Raw genomic sequence first — 15,999 nt, 5'->3', positions numbered from 1 at the left:
GAGTGGTTCATGATGCTTACCATAATAGAAGTCGCTGTCCCCTAGGTATTGTTGGTCTGCGAGGATATGCACACACTGAGATTTTCTACATTTGCATGCTACTCACATTTACTAAAAATACAAATTACACTCAACATTCAATGTTTACTATCTGAGTACCTTTAATGGAAAGAAAATGTTATTTTTATTCATCAAATACAGAGAAAGTTCGAGGCATTCTTTCTGCAAGGGACATTAACTATTGTATTTAAAGTTAAAGAACAGCCTAGAATGTAACTATGCCATCACCAAACAACCAGTTGCTAGGGTTTCAGACATGCAGTGTTATAGACTCTTTCCATGTTATAAAGGAAACTTGTTTTTGAATTTCCAGTGCTTAACAGCTTATCCCAAAAGCAATGGGCATGAGGCAGGGAACAACCCAGGATGGGGGGCCAGCCCATCACAGGGCACACATGGGGGGAAACCAGAGTACCCGGAAGAAACCACATGACGACATGGGGAGAACATGCAAACTCCACACACATGTGACCTAGACGGAGACTCAAACCCGGGTCCCAGAGGTGTGAGGCAACAGTGCTAACCACTGCACCACCATGCTGCCCCTACATATAGATCAAAGATCATTAAATATTTCCTGTTTAGCATGCTATAACATACATACATACACACACACAAACACACACACACACTTATACATATACAGTATATATGGGGAAACTCCTTTTAAAAAGGCATTTGAAATGTAATTTAAGATTTATTATTCAAATTCTAATTACAATGATGTTACAGTCTCAGCCCATCCTCACACAGTAGCCTAAGTCTGTCATGTTCAACCAACTGAGAAAGATGAAACCAGCAACCTTAGCCTGCTATTGTCTTAAGTGGATAAAATGGCACAATAACATACAACAGGTCAGGGAGGACACTGTGATTTGTAAACAACCATTTCACTGAAAAGGACCTGGAGCCGGTTGCACAAAACACCTAAAGTCAAAGTTAAGGTCTTCTTAAAATAAAATCGGTTGCACAAAACACCCTTAAGTTTTCTCCTTAAAGTTTCCTCAAAATTTTCTCTTAAATATTTAAGTTTTTCTCCTTATCTTGGTCTTATACTTAAGGAATACCTTAATGGTTGCATTAGCAACCAAACTAAGGGAAAAAACTTAAGGTACCTCTAACAGTACCTTAACTGCAACATTCCAGCTAACATTTAACGTTGGCCCAACGTCATTTTGGCAGACGTTGGCCGTACGTGCATCTGCACATCGGTTTTACGTCAACTCATGGTCAGCAGCGAACGTCAAATCGTTGTTCATGAAGCTTGTGTAATACTCATTTCCTGTCTTACAGTAAGTTCAAATAGGAAAAGTGACTAGGGAACTGTTCAACTGTAATAGCTTTTTCATAAATCAGGTTCTAATCCTAGTTAGCATTTTTACCAAACTGTTAACACAGGATCTACAAGTTCGAAGGTTCTGTAATGCAGCCCCAGGACGAAACAGACAAAATGCGGGAGAATTCAGACGACTAGGTGAGATCGATATGATCTGACTGGTTCATACTTCTCTGCACTAGCGCAACACTCACGCATCCACTCTGCGTATGCGTACACGAAAACGTTCATACTTCTCTGGTCATGCGCACAATGTGTAGGTTTTATAATATTGTTAATGATAATAATACAAATTATTATTTTGATAATCCCTGCACACGTAACACAGCAGTGCAATATCCATTTCTCTATGTTGCCTCTCATGACCAAAGCTGACCAAAGTTGGCAACCCTCTGAGCTGGCTCTCTGAATATGTAAAACCTAGAGAAACATCACTGGTGTGTTACATGTGCGGGGAATATCAGAATTATCCATCCATCCATTTTTCAAACCGCTTATTCTACTGGGTCGCGGGGGTCTGGAGCCTATCCCGGAAGCAATGGACACGAAGCAGAGAACAACCCAGGATGGGGGGCCAGCCCATCGCAGGGCACACTCACACACCATTCACTCACACATGCACACCTACGGGCAATTTAGCAACTCCAATTAGCCTCAGCATGTTTCTGGACTGTGGGGGGAAACCCGGAGGACCCGGAGGAAACCCCACTACGACATGGGGAGAACATGCAAACTCCACACACATGTGACCCAGGCGAAGATTTATTTTTAATAAAAATATAAATGCAACACGTCTTACACATGAGCAAAGTACACGGCTTGAGCAGAACTACGAACGTTTCCATGTACCCACACGCAAAGTAGATATGTGAGTGTTGCGCATGTGCGGAGAAATATGAACCAGCCTTACTTTGCAATGTAACCAATCAGATCAGATATTTTAATGGTTGCTGGTAGAGCATAATTTAAATAGTGATTTAAACAATCTTTTAAATTACAATTCAAATTTATTTTAAATAAACATTTGAATTAGATGTATAAACAATCATTTAAATGAGAATTTAAATTATAATAAAAAACATTTAAATGTCATATTTATGCATTAAATGTTGTCACAACCCCCCCCCCCCCCCACAAACTCTGCCAATGGTTGGGTGTTTCATTGATCCAGCCAGATGCAATCCATTATCGAATAGATTCTGCAGTTTTATTGATGTGAGGTAATCCTAGAAAATGAGGAAGGCAGGGTACTACTTGGACAGGATTCTATTGCAGCCTTAAGAAAGCAAAGTACAGGGGGGTTTGAAACCGCAGCCCTGCAGCTGGTGGCAAAAAGTAATTGCATCTTGGATAATGATTTTCAGCAAATGTATAGTTCCAAATACATTTTCTGCTTATTTATGCTTATTTTGATTATAGTTTCAACATATACATAAACAAACCATCGTGTAACAGCCCTAAAGTGATTACATCTAAATGCCACTTCAGAAAAGACTTCTCAAAGCAATATTTTTACAGATTTGGCTGATGGATTCTCTAAGCAATTCAATTATAGTGATTGATTGGCTGGCAAGGAAGAACTGAATAATGCATGACCTGCACTCAGCAGGAATAAAGCCTACAAAGAGGACCCAAAACTGTCTTGCTGGATGTATATGTACTGATGTGTATAAACGGCTGTTTGCATAGGAAAAGCATTGAGGTTGAGGATTGTAACTTAACAATGTGGTGCCCCCTTTGTGCAAGACAGTGAAACTGCCTGGCCGCCTAGGATTGGCTGGCTCTGTAACTATCTACCACATATTCAAAAGCCGTTTCATTATCAAATAATAATGATAATAATAAGTATCGTTATTGTTAAAACAAAAAATTATATATTATTGCTAACAGTTTTTTTAGAACCACATAATCTCTAAAAGATGTATAAGAAACTCTGACATTGTGTAGAAGTGTGCAATTAGTGAAATTTTACTTATAGAGTTTGAGAATCCTTCACTTCGCTGGTAATGCGGCTTTATGTTACTGAACTCCTAGGTTTCATTATGGCTTACTTAGCACTGTGCGCTCTCCCCCCCCCCCCCCCCCCCCCATTCAAACACACCCTGGACAAGTTCTTATGTACTTCTTATCCATTAAAATTAGAAAGACAATTATTGTACCCATTCTTAAGTCAATTAGTGCAATAGAATAAAGCAGCCAGATAAAAAATCTTCCATATATATATATATATATATATATATATATATATATATATATATATATATATATAGTTGAACGAATCTAGCGATAGCATTATAATCATTACATTCAATTAGTTATATTCTGTCACCTGAAGTCCAATTATAAAGTGAGTTTGATAGCATAATGCCAGACTTTAAAACTTAATGTGTCAATGTTAATGGGATATGCAAGTTCATTATCCTTAATGCACCTTTACAGAGCTTTACTGTTTACACAAAAGCAATTATAATCAACAGCAACATAATGCACAGAAAATGCTAAAGTTTAAGAATATCCCCCATAAAAAGAAAAAAAGCACCCTAAACAAAGGAGGCGACAAACCTCTTTCAGTTGACATGACTGCAGTGTATGGAGTTGCCGTTGCTTAACAGCTCCAATCTCTACTCGTATTCGCGCTGCAGGGGTGCGAATAAAAGGAATTCAAGTAGAGCTGACTTACAGAATACGGATAAACTGCAGTACAAGATTGCAGCGTACTAGATGGGGTAAGGGGGGCGGGGAAGGGGGTGGGAGGCTCTAAAGATCTGCAGTCTGCAGTTCCATTACCTGAGGAATGCTGACACTAGCAGTGGGAAAAGGTCTTCCCCTGAGATGCACCAAGCGATGCGCATGTCGGCCAATGCGGAGGGTATTTCCTCCGTTTGTGTCTCGGTGCATACATGCTTAAAGAGGAACCCGGAGACAACAGGTTTCCAGCAAGGTTTTATCCTCCATTTTCGCCAATGCGGTACAAGAAGCGGGTTGTATCCATGGTAGCAAAGCTGCTCGGAGGCGCTGCATTCATGGAAGAAAGATGACTAATCGGTTTTATCAAATATTCTCAGTCTGTGGTGTAATGATGCATGGACAGTATCAATTTAATGTTGTGCGTTTTTAATTTTAGGATTGCGTTAATTACTGGATACTTCGTTATTCTGTCTTGCCTAGCCAGTTACATTGCCATGCTGCAATATGTTATTCACACTCTGTTTGAAGTACTGAGAAAATGTAACAGAAACAAATATTGAAAATTAAATGGTGAATATAAACGAATGTCATTTTTTAAAATGTAATGTACCTATAGGCATTCGTATTGTCCAGCGAACCTCCAGTGGATACGCGTTCGGAAAAAGCATGGATGAAAAACGTTTTTTGTCTATCATCTTTTTTTTTTACATTTCCGTATTAAGAAAAAACACAACGTTATCAGCAATTTTAACAGAACTGAAATAATAAATGTTAATTTTAAATGATCCCTGCGTATCACAGCTCTTTTTTAAGCTGACAGGAGGGATAGGAAGTTGTAAGCAAAAATCTGATAAGAAATTGTATTTCTTAGGCAGCATACATGACAATACAACGCATTCTGAATATGTAAAAGTGCATATGTTTACCCAGTAGTTATCAACCTTATTATGAATGCAAAATATGTTGTATATATTAACAATATGACTATTAGATTAAAACAGTAATTTATATCCCTAATATTTTTGAAAATAATAATTAATTTTATTTTGGTTAACAGTATGGTAAATTCATATTTTAGTCGAAAACAATATGGCGAATGTGGATTGATGAGCAACTTAATTAAGGTAAGATGACAACATACTCGACTTGAGTAATGTGAACAGCCAAGTCATTTGGCTTGAATAAAAATAAGTATGAATGCATACACTGCTGACACTTCAAGTCAAATAGAAAAATGAGGCTTTCAGGAAATGACTGGTGTGGTTATAGTGATCTGACATATTCACGGGAATATTGTGAATTTCCCAATACCTTCTAATCCCAATTGGTTACTACTCATTGCTGCCCTGTTCCCATTAAGTCAGGCAGTGATTTGTACTTCAATGTCATCACACCTACTGTTTTTTGAAGATTTGAAGCCTCATTTTTCCTGGTTATATTAACCCAGGATAAATAATTTCACAAAGCGGGAAATTCCATTATAAAGCAATACACAACTGAATACATAGAGATTAGGAAACCAAATTGATGAATTGATTTCTGGCTCAAATGTTGCCCGACTACTGGAGAACTCATATGATATAAATGAGCAACTGATACATCCATATAACCAATACCCATAAATAACAAAAAAACAATAAACAACAAAGTAAGAAAATTAAAATAAAAACAACAAGAAAACAACAAAGTAGTTTATACAAAAGGAGCATCCAAAGTATTTTATTGCAGCTCCCATTATGAATTTCTTAAAATTTTGCGCCCCCCACCCCCCGCCAAAAATCAAATCTTTCTCCTTTCTCAAAACTTTTATACTTTTGATAACTCGGACAGCATAAGGGAGGAAATTACAGAAGTATCTTGCATTTTAAATTAATGTTGCTTAGTAAGGGAAATCCGCTTCAACCCTCAGAGGCTGCACTCTAATGAAAAACTCTGGCTCTGCAGGAAAGCCTGGAATGTGAGATTGAGAAGAATTGAAATTCATTATACAGTGCAAATTAAATATAAACAAAAATGGTTATAAATGGAAAAAGGCAAAAATATGCAACCTTTTTAATGTTCTACAGTAGCAACTGACGTATGACGTATGATCACCTGACGTATGAGTCAAAAAAGTGATTGTCTTCAGCATCCACCCTTCCCCAAATACCATACCTTCATTTCATTATGTAAAGAAATACAACAGAAAGTCTGCCTTTTACAGTAAGTCTAGTAGAAAAATAGCAGTGAAATGATCTCACTTTTTATGCTTCCTGCTCATGCGTCATTCCCATTCCTAGGAATAAAACAGATCATTAGGTGAAATGTTACATCCATCTACCTTCCAACTGCTTCTCCAGTAAAGGTTTGCCAGGGGGCCTGGAGCTTACACCATACTCACACATACACAGTCATATACTATGAGCAAACCAGAGATGTCAGTTGACTTGGCTGCATGCCTTTGCACCATGATATGAAACAGGAGTATCCAGAAGAGGGCACACTAACTCCAGGGACACACCGTACAAACAGGAATGGAGGCAAGATCGAAACCCCCAGTCAGTGGGGTGAACATTTTTTTTTCGGTGAGTGTTTACGTAGGTAAAATATGTTTATGAGTGTTTTAAGAAAAGGTGCATTTTTTCTTTATTATTATTATTATTATTATTATTATCATTTAGCTTGATAGCACAACCAACATGTTTTATTACTCGATAGCAACTTTTATGAATTACAGTCATGTATTTAGCTTGATAAGAATGGTTTAGTTAATATGTTTTATTAGATTAATAATGTATTGTATTTAGGTAGACAGCAATTTGTTTTATTGATTATCGAATGAGCGATAAATAAAAAAAAATCCTGCTGATTTTTCCCTTTTAATTTCTGTTTGATCAAACAGGAGATGTACAGCTTTCCCATTTATTTATTTTCAAAAATACAGTTTTTACTCATACTTCATAAAAAAAAAAAAAAATCAGTTATAGTTTCAACTATAACAAAGCATTTCTTCAACAAAATGCACTTGTTTTCATTCATTTATGGGTCATTGTAGCTGATAATACTACTACTACTACTACTGCTACTACTACTAATAGTAATAATAATAATTTTGAAATACCATATACCATCATGCCGTGAAACTGCGCTCTCTCTTGAGACGGTTATCATACTGTGAAAATCTCATACCGTTGCAACCTTACCCAATGAAATTGTCATGGTTTCATTTCATAATAATATCATTTCTTTCATTTCAGAGGCTTTTACATTGTCTTTTTTTCTGGGTGGCAAGTTAACCCAGCAGAAATGGTGTAAAAGCTAATCAGAGATCAGTCTTGCATATACATATATGTTTTATAAAAGTTTGTAATATTAATGCTTACCTTTGTTTCTTGGATGCACACTGGCATTTTTTGCCTAAATGGAAAAAAGGAAAAATGCTGAAGAGAGGGCAATCAAATGACACCTTATTCAAAACAGATATTTATCTTAAATAATTCTACTTGTACGTAAATGTTAAATTATGTTTTTAATTTGGGAATAGATAATCCTGTTTGATTATTTTGATTTGGGTTTAGTTTTTAAATTGGTATGTTCTTCCTTTTACAAAGTTTACTTATAATCAGATTTGGTATTTTCACCCCTGTGTACATAACATATATACTTGTTGAAGAATTCTTTGCTGAGATCAGAGGGATGTATATGTGCACAGTTGTTGTGCTTGGAATTGAATTTGAAACATCCAAGCAGCTATCTTCTAGGGTGTCATAGCTGAACATAGCGACTGTCCAGGAAATACAATATTTTGGTGGGAGGGGGAGGATCAGCTCTGCTCCTAATGTGGCTTCTTGGGTAATACATATGTCTGAACTTGAACTCGCACACACAAACACACATTTGGGAAGCTCTTATTGCCTGAAATATTTCACAATGACTGAATTAATGTCTTGATTTTTTTCTTTATTAACTATGATCTTGTAAGACATTAGAGAAGTCTTCATATTAGACAGGTATATGATCAGTTTATGGCCTGGTGTTGATTATGGAGTAGCAGTAACTACTCTGATTACAAGATCAGAGCTGATTTGTGGGACTGAATGCAATAGTGGCCGGGTGTGGGGTGGAGGGTGAGTGTCAAGTGTCAAGGCTATGCCCACACTCACTCAATTGCTCAGAGAATTGCATGGGAAACATATATGGAGTCACATATAAGAATTAGAATACTTGATCACAGTACCAACAATTAAGTAATATGTAAGCTCTGTAAATCACTAGAATAATTCTTTATGAAATGAAGCTAGTCGGTTTGCAAATGCTTGCATGGATAACTTCATAGCTTGGATGAAAATCGAAGAAAAACAAAAGTGTGACATTGATGCAAAAGGTGTTCAAAAGGAGCATACAGACTTACTGAGGATCAGAATGACTCCCAAAAGAAAGAGAACTAGGGCAAAGATCAGTCCTCCAATTCGCAGGGACTCATAGTCTGGAAGGAGGCACAGGTTATGTGATCCATGCGCAATCACAAGTTACTGGACATATGCAGTAACCACTAATTCCTGCGTATGCAACATCAGGGGGAGTTTTTATAGTAAAACTTATGCGGGAAAAAATGCAAATGAAGATGCACAAATCAGTCAACAGTAAAATGACAACATTTACATAAATAATAAATGTGAAATATTTTATAGTAATAAACACTCACACACTTTGATCTATTTTAAGTATTTAGTGAAATTACAAAATAACACAAATCCAATTATATCTGCTAGAGATCATAAGACATTAGGCTAAATGCCAAATCTTTAAGGGTAATATTTGCTCAAAGTGTACATTCCCCATGGAAAAGAATTTTGGTAAATAAAAAGGAAAAAACTGAACCCAGATTGACCTCTCAAACTTTCCCACAGATGATGACATTTTAGTCCATGCAAAACTGCAAAGGAGGTCTGAGGGTGGGGAAAGGTCAAGCTAGATTTGCTTTTCATTGGTTTATAACCTACCATATTCAAATGCACTGTCATACTCTGAGAAAAAGCAACGAGAAAACAGCAAACATTAATTCATGTAGGTTTTACAAAATAAGGTTCAAAGGAATGTTTCAACAATTACTATTCAGTAACAGAAAAAATGCAAGAAAACAGTGGGCTTACATTCTAGAACCTTTAAATTAAATACCCAGAATTATACCGCAACTTTGGTAAATACAATTTTTTGCATTATTAAATGCGAAATGAAATTGAATTGAAAAATTAAATGTGACTAGTTTATTCTATTTTTTTTTTTCGTTAGCCAAACAAAACCACTTTGAGGTGTGCCATTATACAATAATAATCCCAACGTGGTTAGCACCGCTCCTCTTTGTGTTGAGCCACATTAGACCAAGTTAAGCGACCCTGCTCAGGAAGATGAACAGATGCTCAAGAATGCATTTATTAATTCAATACACCACCCAGTCCAATCTATATTAGAGTCTCTCAACTGGTGGGCCACGGAACAGTGGCAAAGAAAAGCAGTTTCATCTGTGATAGGCTGCTACACTGATGTGAACCCGATCACTGACCTGGACAATTTCGTAGTTGGACCAAATTTAGAGATGGGATAGGCCTGAGCAATATAAATGACAAATCGACTTATTGTTATAAGAATTTTAAATGACGAGAAAATGAGAAACTACGATAAACTGTCAATGATAACAATGCTTGAGAGCACACATCAGCCTATCAGGTCGCAGAGAGTAACCCAATCAAATGGCAGCCAATCACATAGTTGCCTTTTAAGAACATATGAAATAGGCATAGCAAGGTTGGTTGGGTTAGAGGACCACACATGCGCAGTTTTAATAATATTAAGGGAGAAATAAGGTCTAATTCAGATGAAACTTCTATTATTGGTGAAGATGGTGATATATGCAACCAGAACTATGTCTGGATAAACAGGTTAAAAAGATGTGGGTTTTTTCAGCTTCAGCTGAAAAAAAAAAACAACGCGGGACATCAAGGTTAAAGTAAAGCTCTTACCTTTTCCCTCATTATTTGTAGATGCTGAAAAAGAAAACATTTTGAAATCACTTCATGAAAGACAGGGGCCATTTGTTGGATTTCAACAGGCCTAAATGAAAATCCAGTGGAATGTTCCAATAATGATTTAAACCCAAGCCATGCTCTCCACATACATCTGGCTATTCTAAATGGCTGCATCTTCAAGAGAGAAATTTAACAGGAATCTGCAGAAGTCAGCTTGTGGAGATATATATATATATATATAAAATATATTTTTTAAAAAAAGCATTCTCAGTATCAGTGATAAATTTGTATTGGAAGCGCTTTCCTCTAATCAACACATTACAGCCACAAAATGTTGCTCAAATTATATGATTCATACCAACACATTTTTGTTTAAGTACCAGTGCTGTCGTGAACACTTCAGTCAGTTTCTGGGAAAACTCCACAATTCGTGAGGATCCGGCATGCAAAGCACATCACTAAGTACCCTTAAGGAAGGCTGTCTGTTATTACCTTTGTTATTATCTTTCTTGTAGCACTAACAGAATGATCATAAAGATAAATACTGTTTTTCAGATTCATTTCAAAATCACCCATTTCTACATATTCTGAATATGTTCAGGAATAATTCAGCTATACCTCCTGTGGTTCTTTGCAACACAGTCCCTGATATTGGTACTGTGTTTAAAGATAATTTTTAAACTTTAACATTTCATTCATCCCCTTTCTGTACCCACTCATCCTATGCAGGGTCATGGACCAGAGCCAGTCCAGGAAATTATGGGCGCAAGGCAGGGAATAAAGCAGGATGGAGCACAGTACCTGTTATTCATATATGTGTAAAACCTCTTCACAGTAGTAAAGTATCTTGAATATATTGAATCCTTTATATATGTTTTGGAATGCATATACAAAAATCCATACATGACTTATATAATATTTAATGTAATAACTGAAGAATGTATATCAAACAAAGTATGACTTTATTACAGAATAACTGTACATTGGTTTTAACAAATAGTAAAAAAATCAAAAAAATGCAGCACATTACACTTTTTGAAATCAATATAATAATAGGCAGTTCAAAAAGAATTATAAAAAAATCCTCTAAAGAAACTTGATACATATGTCAACATTTTTCAGAAGCACGCAGCACAGTACAAACCCTCCAAAACAGAGCAGGCAATGTGAGCACTTCCACTCCTTGTCCACTGCAAGCTATGCAGCATATAGCATGAACTTACCCATCATTTCCCTGCCAAACGCAGATCCTGTTGACGCAGAGATGCACACGAAATCAGCTCAGTTATAGCTACAGCACTTATGGACTTGAAATAGTTCCTTTGTAACACTTTATGCAAATGCCTTTTGTTTAAAACAAGCAACAGCTGAGGCCATCAGATCATTTAGAGCTTAGATGGAGAGTTTAACCAGGCTCAGGCTAAATTAACTTCATTATTAATTATATGATCATTTTATAATCATGCAGACTGGATTCAATCTATGAACTTTGATCTGACATTTTATATTATGAGAACAGATCTCAAGTTTCACTATGGGAACTGGCACTGCTGACACTATGTAACATAGTGTTTCATATTTTATATTTATTTTCTGATTCCTTCTGTATAATTCAGCTTTTCTATATAATTATTTTTAAATGTAGTTTATCTGTCTGTCATGAATGTCAGAAACAAAACGAAAGAACATTAAGGATGTAAAGAACTGAAAATCTTTCAAGAACTCACCCACGGTCAATGCCACAGTGGAACAGAGCACTAAAACCACAGACAGATCCATGTCTTCTACAAACAAGAATAAGAACATACTAATATTGGTATGGAAGATTTTTATTTGTAGATGACAATACTGGCACTACTAAAGTGGCAACGTTGGGAAATACTGTGTAGCCACCAATAAAATGTAAATTCTAGAGAGTGATCCAAAGCAAAATCAGTGGGTTGCTCATGTAGATGTTTGAGAATTAGTTTTTTATGGAAATCCTGGCTTTGTAAAGTCAAGTCTCTCTGGGTCACAGTGCACATGCTTTTATTCCCATCTAAAGGGGTGTTATTCTTTAACCCTACTCTTTCAGCTGGAGGCAGTCAGCCGCTTATGCAATCAGCAAGATGTTCTCTGACACCGAAGAAGGACTGAGGAGGCTATTTCAGGCAGAGTGCATCAGAAGTAATAGTAGTGTTGACGGGTGTTGTGTTGCATTTGGTTAGTAGGTTGTATATATATATTTAAATAACTAGAAATATATAAATATATATTTAAATTACAATCACATGACCAACTAAATGTTAACTTAACTGCAAAAAAATTTACCGTTAAATTAAAATCAAGTGTGAAATTTGCTTCAGCGAATGTGCATTCAATCTCAAGGTTTGTTTTGGATGCCATCTGCTGCCTTTGAGGTGGAATTACTACGTAATGTGTCACACGGTAGTCACGTTACTTTTTTTAAAAAAGAAACGGAATATTTAAAGAAAATAAACTGTTTCCCATGTATACCAAGCGCAAATTTAATAATAATAATTGTTATTATGACAACGATGATAATAATAATAATAATAGATTAAAGTAAATATCTCAAAACAAGTAATATATATCCAGGATCGTCACTAGCGATTTATGGAAAGTGGGGCTAAGCCTTTATTAGAGAGGTTCCATTTTAATGAAAATTAATGAGAATTCACTATTTAGACTAATTAGCGTATAATAGTGTTGGTTCAAGTCCCTCTAAAACAACCCTGCTGACGCCCATGTAGGCCTATACATTTCAAAATGTTTACAAACATATAAAATGCAACGTAGAATATGTTCCCTAATATAAATGTTTTTAAAGCCTATTAAAAATAAGTCATTTAAAAATACATATTAATAAAAATAAAAACTCTAATTAAATGACTTACCTGATAAAGCGTCTTTAAAATGAAGATCACAAAGCTTCCACAAATAAAATAAAACGAAACAATTTTAAAAATCCAAGAAAAACGGTGATGATGTAGTATTCGTCAAAAAAGTTTCCAGTTGTTACCATTTATAATGTCTTGCAGTTTAATTGGAGTCAACTAACTACATCTAACTCCAAACTAGCTGAATGGGTTCCTGATGGCTAGGGACAGCTGATGCACTGTAGTCCAGTGCCTGAAATGGACACTTAAGATCCTGACAAGGTTCTGTGGTCTTGGGAGTCGGGTGTAAACGTTAGGGGAGGTTGGACTTGCTGACACATTGTTTGACCGATACTAGGACATCCAACACCTTTTTATTTATTAAATAAGAACTTAAAAGAGATCTGTATAATACACTGTTTGTTGGGCTCATTTGCGCTCTATGGTGATTGACAAACATACATTAAAAATTGAGCAGGAGTAACAGACCACAAGATGTCCCTTTCATCTATTCATGTGTTCATTCATTGATTTGATTTATACAATTTTATTACTCTGAAGAAGTTACGAGAATGACCCTTTCGTCAATCACATATGGATAAATAATAATTTATTGATCCCTGTAGGGAAATTGTCTTTATGCCTCCCACAACTTGCTCTTTTTCATAGAGGAAGTTGTCTGTGAAGGGCTGCCACCTGTAGCAGTGCCCAGGGGGTCAAGGGCCTTGCTCAGTTGCAGTCTGAGGCTGGGTTTGAACCTGTGACCTTCTGATTACAGGCACACAGGCTTAGCCCACAGAGGCACACGCTGCCCCCCAATTAGATAATTGCTTCATAATCCATCTGTTGTGTTAGGTTTGATCAGAGCTGAGTGTAAAGTGGTACCGTTGTTAAGTAAAGTGGTTAAGGGCACATTAAAGTTTAAAATAAGTGTCTATGTCCACAAGAGAATAAAAGAAGCAGTCAATTCAATTACTTCCATACTGTATTTATGGTACCGGGGATTTGTTAATGGAAAGAGCAGGGAACATCTACTGACGCCAACGAACATCAATGACAGACAAGGGACACAGGCAAGACTTGGACTTAGACAGGATCAAATCAAAATAACAGGACACAGCTGGTTACGATCAGGGAAGCATACATGGATAATCAGGGGGGCATGGCACACACGAGGATCGTACGAGCTGGGCGTGACACATTCCTATCCTGAAAATAATTTTGGTGACTTTAGCTTTTTCACAAGACAGACCGATTACACACAGAATGGTTTTTGATGCTATGGTGTTGTGTTCATTGGAAGGGTTAATACCAAAGGGTTTATCTTTGAAATGGAGCAAAGGTAGTTGGATGTAGACCTTGATCTAGACCATAGAGAAACAAATATGGCGATTAGTGATTAGCTTACACCTGTCCAGGTGACACACAGACAGAAATCTGTCCCTGTAGACAATGAAACAACATTACACTACAGCCTGTTGTGATGGCTACTATGCAAAGTAGTCTTACCACATAGCAGCATATTTTCATTAATTTCATTAAGTGCTAAAAAGGTTTGAAATAACTGATTTAACTGCTGAACCATTTTTGTCTTCCTTGGTCCAGTACTTCCACCCCACAACTCCAACTCAGTTTTTCAGTTATTATGTCCAAATGGAACATTAGCCGTCACACACTAACATTGTTCACTTAATGAACCCTAAGGCATAAATTTATATGCTGATGATGTTTTCCTGCTTGCTTTTCCCAGGCCATCGGAAGATATTCTGAAGTAGATTATCCTGCTAGTATTACTGAAACGGAGCCTTGATATCCTGTCTATAAAGATGACAAAATATAGTGGAGATGAGAATGAGTGAAGAACAGATAGGCCCTTGTCAGAAGCCATGTGACTCTCTAGTAATGCCTTTGGTTTTGGAAAAAGGATGCAGAAACATAGGTAAAAACATATGGCTCATAGATCACATTACACCTACAAGGATGATCCTTCATGTTTGAGTTAAAGTGCTTGGGTGTCAAGTAAATTTATGAATTCTGTTCATATTGATTTTAGTTGTCGGCAGGTCTTGGCTAATGCAGAAGTTCATCAGTTTGGTCTAGATTGGTGAGCCTGTGGCTCAACAGGCTAAGCTTCTATGCCTGTGATTGGTAGGTTGTAGATTTGAGCCTGGCTTTGACAGAATAGTCATGTGTCCAAGAGTCTTTAATCCTCAGCTCTATGGACACTGCTGCAGATGGCTGCCCTTTGCTACAGAGCTTGCTCTCACCTAAATGTGTATCTGTTTGTGCCATGGAGAGCAAGATGGGGTAAGCAAAAAGAGATTTTTTCCAACAGAGATCTATACACAAAAGGTCCTAAGAGTCCACAGGCAATACCCTCTCTCTACCTCAACCACCTTTTTCAGGAAAGCTGGGCACTCTGGACAGCTGTTTGAAGTAAACACACAGACAACGTTCTGAGTTTTCTTCTTTGGTACTCACAGGCAACCCTCTTGTTCACTGGGAAAACTCTAGCTGCACAGTGCTCAGCCTGGGAACTTTACTGAGTAAATGGGAACTCAAGAGCAGTCCTTATCAAGAGTTTGAATTCCAGTGCTAACATTGCACGTGGAGGTAATGCCAAATATCTCCAATGAGCAGATACTGAGCTTGGAGGTAAGGGAACTATCTAGCTGACTTTATCTAGCTGATACTAGCTCAGGCTCCTTCCCCACCCAGATGTTATTTTCCACCTTCTCAAAGTCTGTCAGTTGCCAATGTTTGACCCATCTGGGTTGCTGCCACTCATGCCTAGTGCTCAAATGGCACTGCATATGACCCCTTGCAGGTGATATTACATTACATTATAGCAGTTGCATTTAGCAGATTCTTTTACCCAAAGAAACATACAATTGAGAAAGCAGGGTCAGACTGTTCTAGGACAATATTGGGGGCCTTACATATGGGGCTAACAGTGAAATCACTCTCCAGCAACCTTATCACAGGTAAAGCATCCTAATCTGCTGAGACTCCACCCCCAGACCTGGGTCCA

The 15,999-nt window shown here is 37.0% G+C and overlaps 1 protein-coding gene across 1 annotated transcript; it reads right to left on the bottom strand.

The window, feature by feature from the left end:
- Window positions 1–143: 143 nt before the first annotated feature.
- On the bottom strand, window positions 144–13,262 carry LOC125748466 (sodium/potassium-transporting ATPase subunit gamma-like). The gene is made up of 9 exons (XM_049024607.1): window positions 12,987–13,262; window positions 11,817–11,873; window positions 11,313–11,339; window positions 10,084–10,107; window positions 9,067–9,090; window positions 8,475–8,549; window positions 7,447–7,480; window positions 6,325–6,359; window positions 144–6,034 (listed from the first exon to the last, which is right to left on the bottom strand). Exons 2-8 carry the CDS (start codon window positions 11,866–11,868, stop codon window positions 6,341–6,343), a joined length of 255 nt encoding a protein of 84 aa, XP_048880564.1. The 5' UTR covers window positions 11,869–11,873; window positions 12,987–13,262; the 3' UTR covers window positions 144–6,034; window positions 6,325–6,340.
- Window positions 13,263–15,999: the final 2,737 nt, after the last annotated feature.

This window comes from Brienomyrus brachyistius, chromosome 9 (assembly GCF_023856365.1).
Source record: "Brienomyrus brachyistius isolate T26 chromosome 9, BBRACH_0.4, whole genome shotgun sequence".
Lineage (NCBI taxonomy): Eukaryota > Metazoa > Chordata > Actinopteri > Osteoglossiformes > Mormyridae > Brienomyrus > Brienomyrus brachyistius.
Note: the sequence above shows the minus strand (reverse complement) of the source record. Positions and strands in the feature narration are given on the sequence as shown.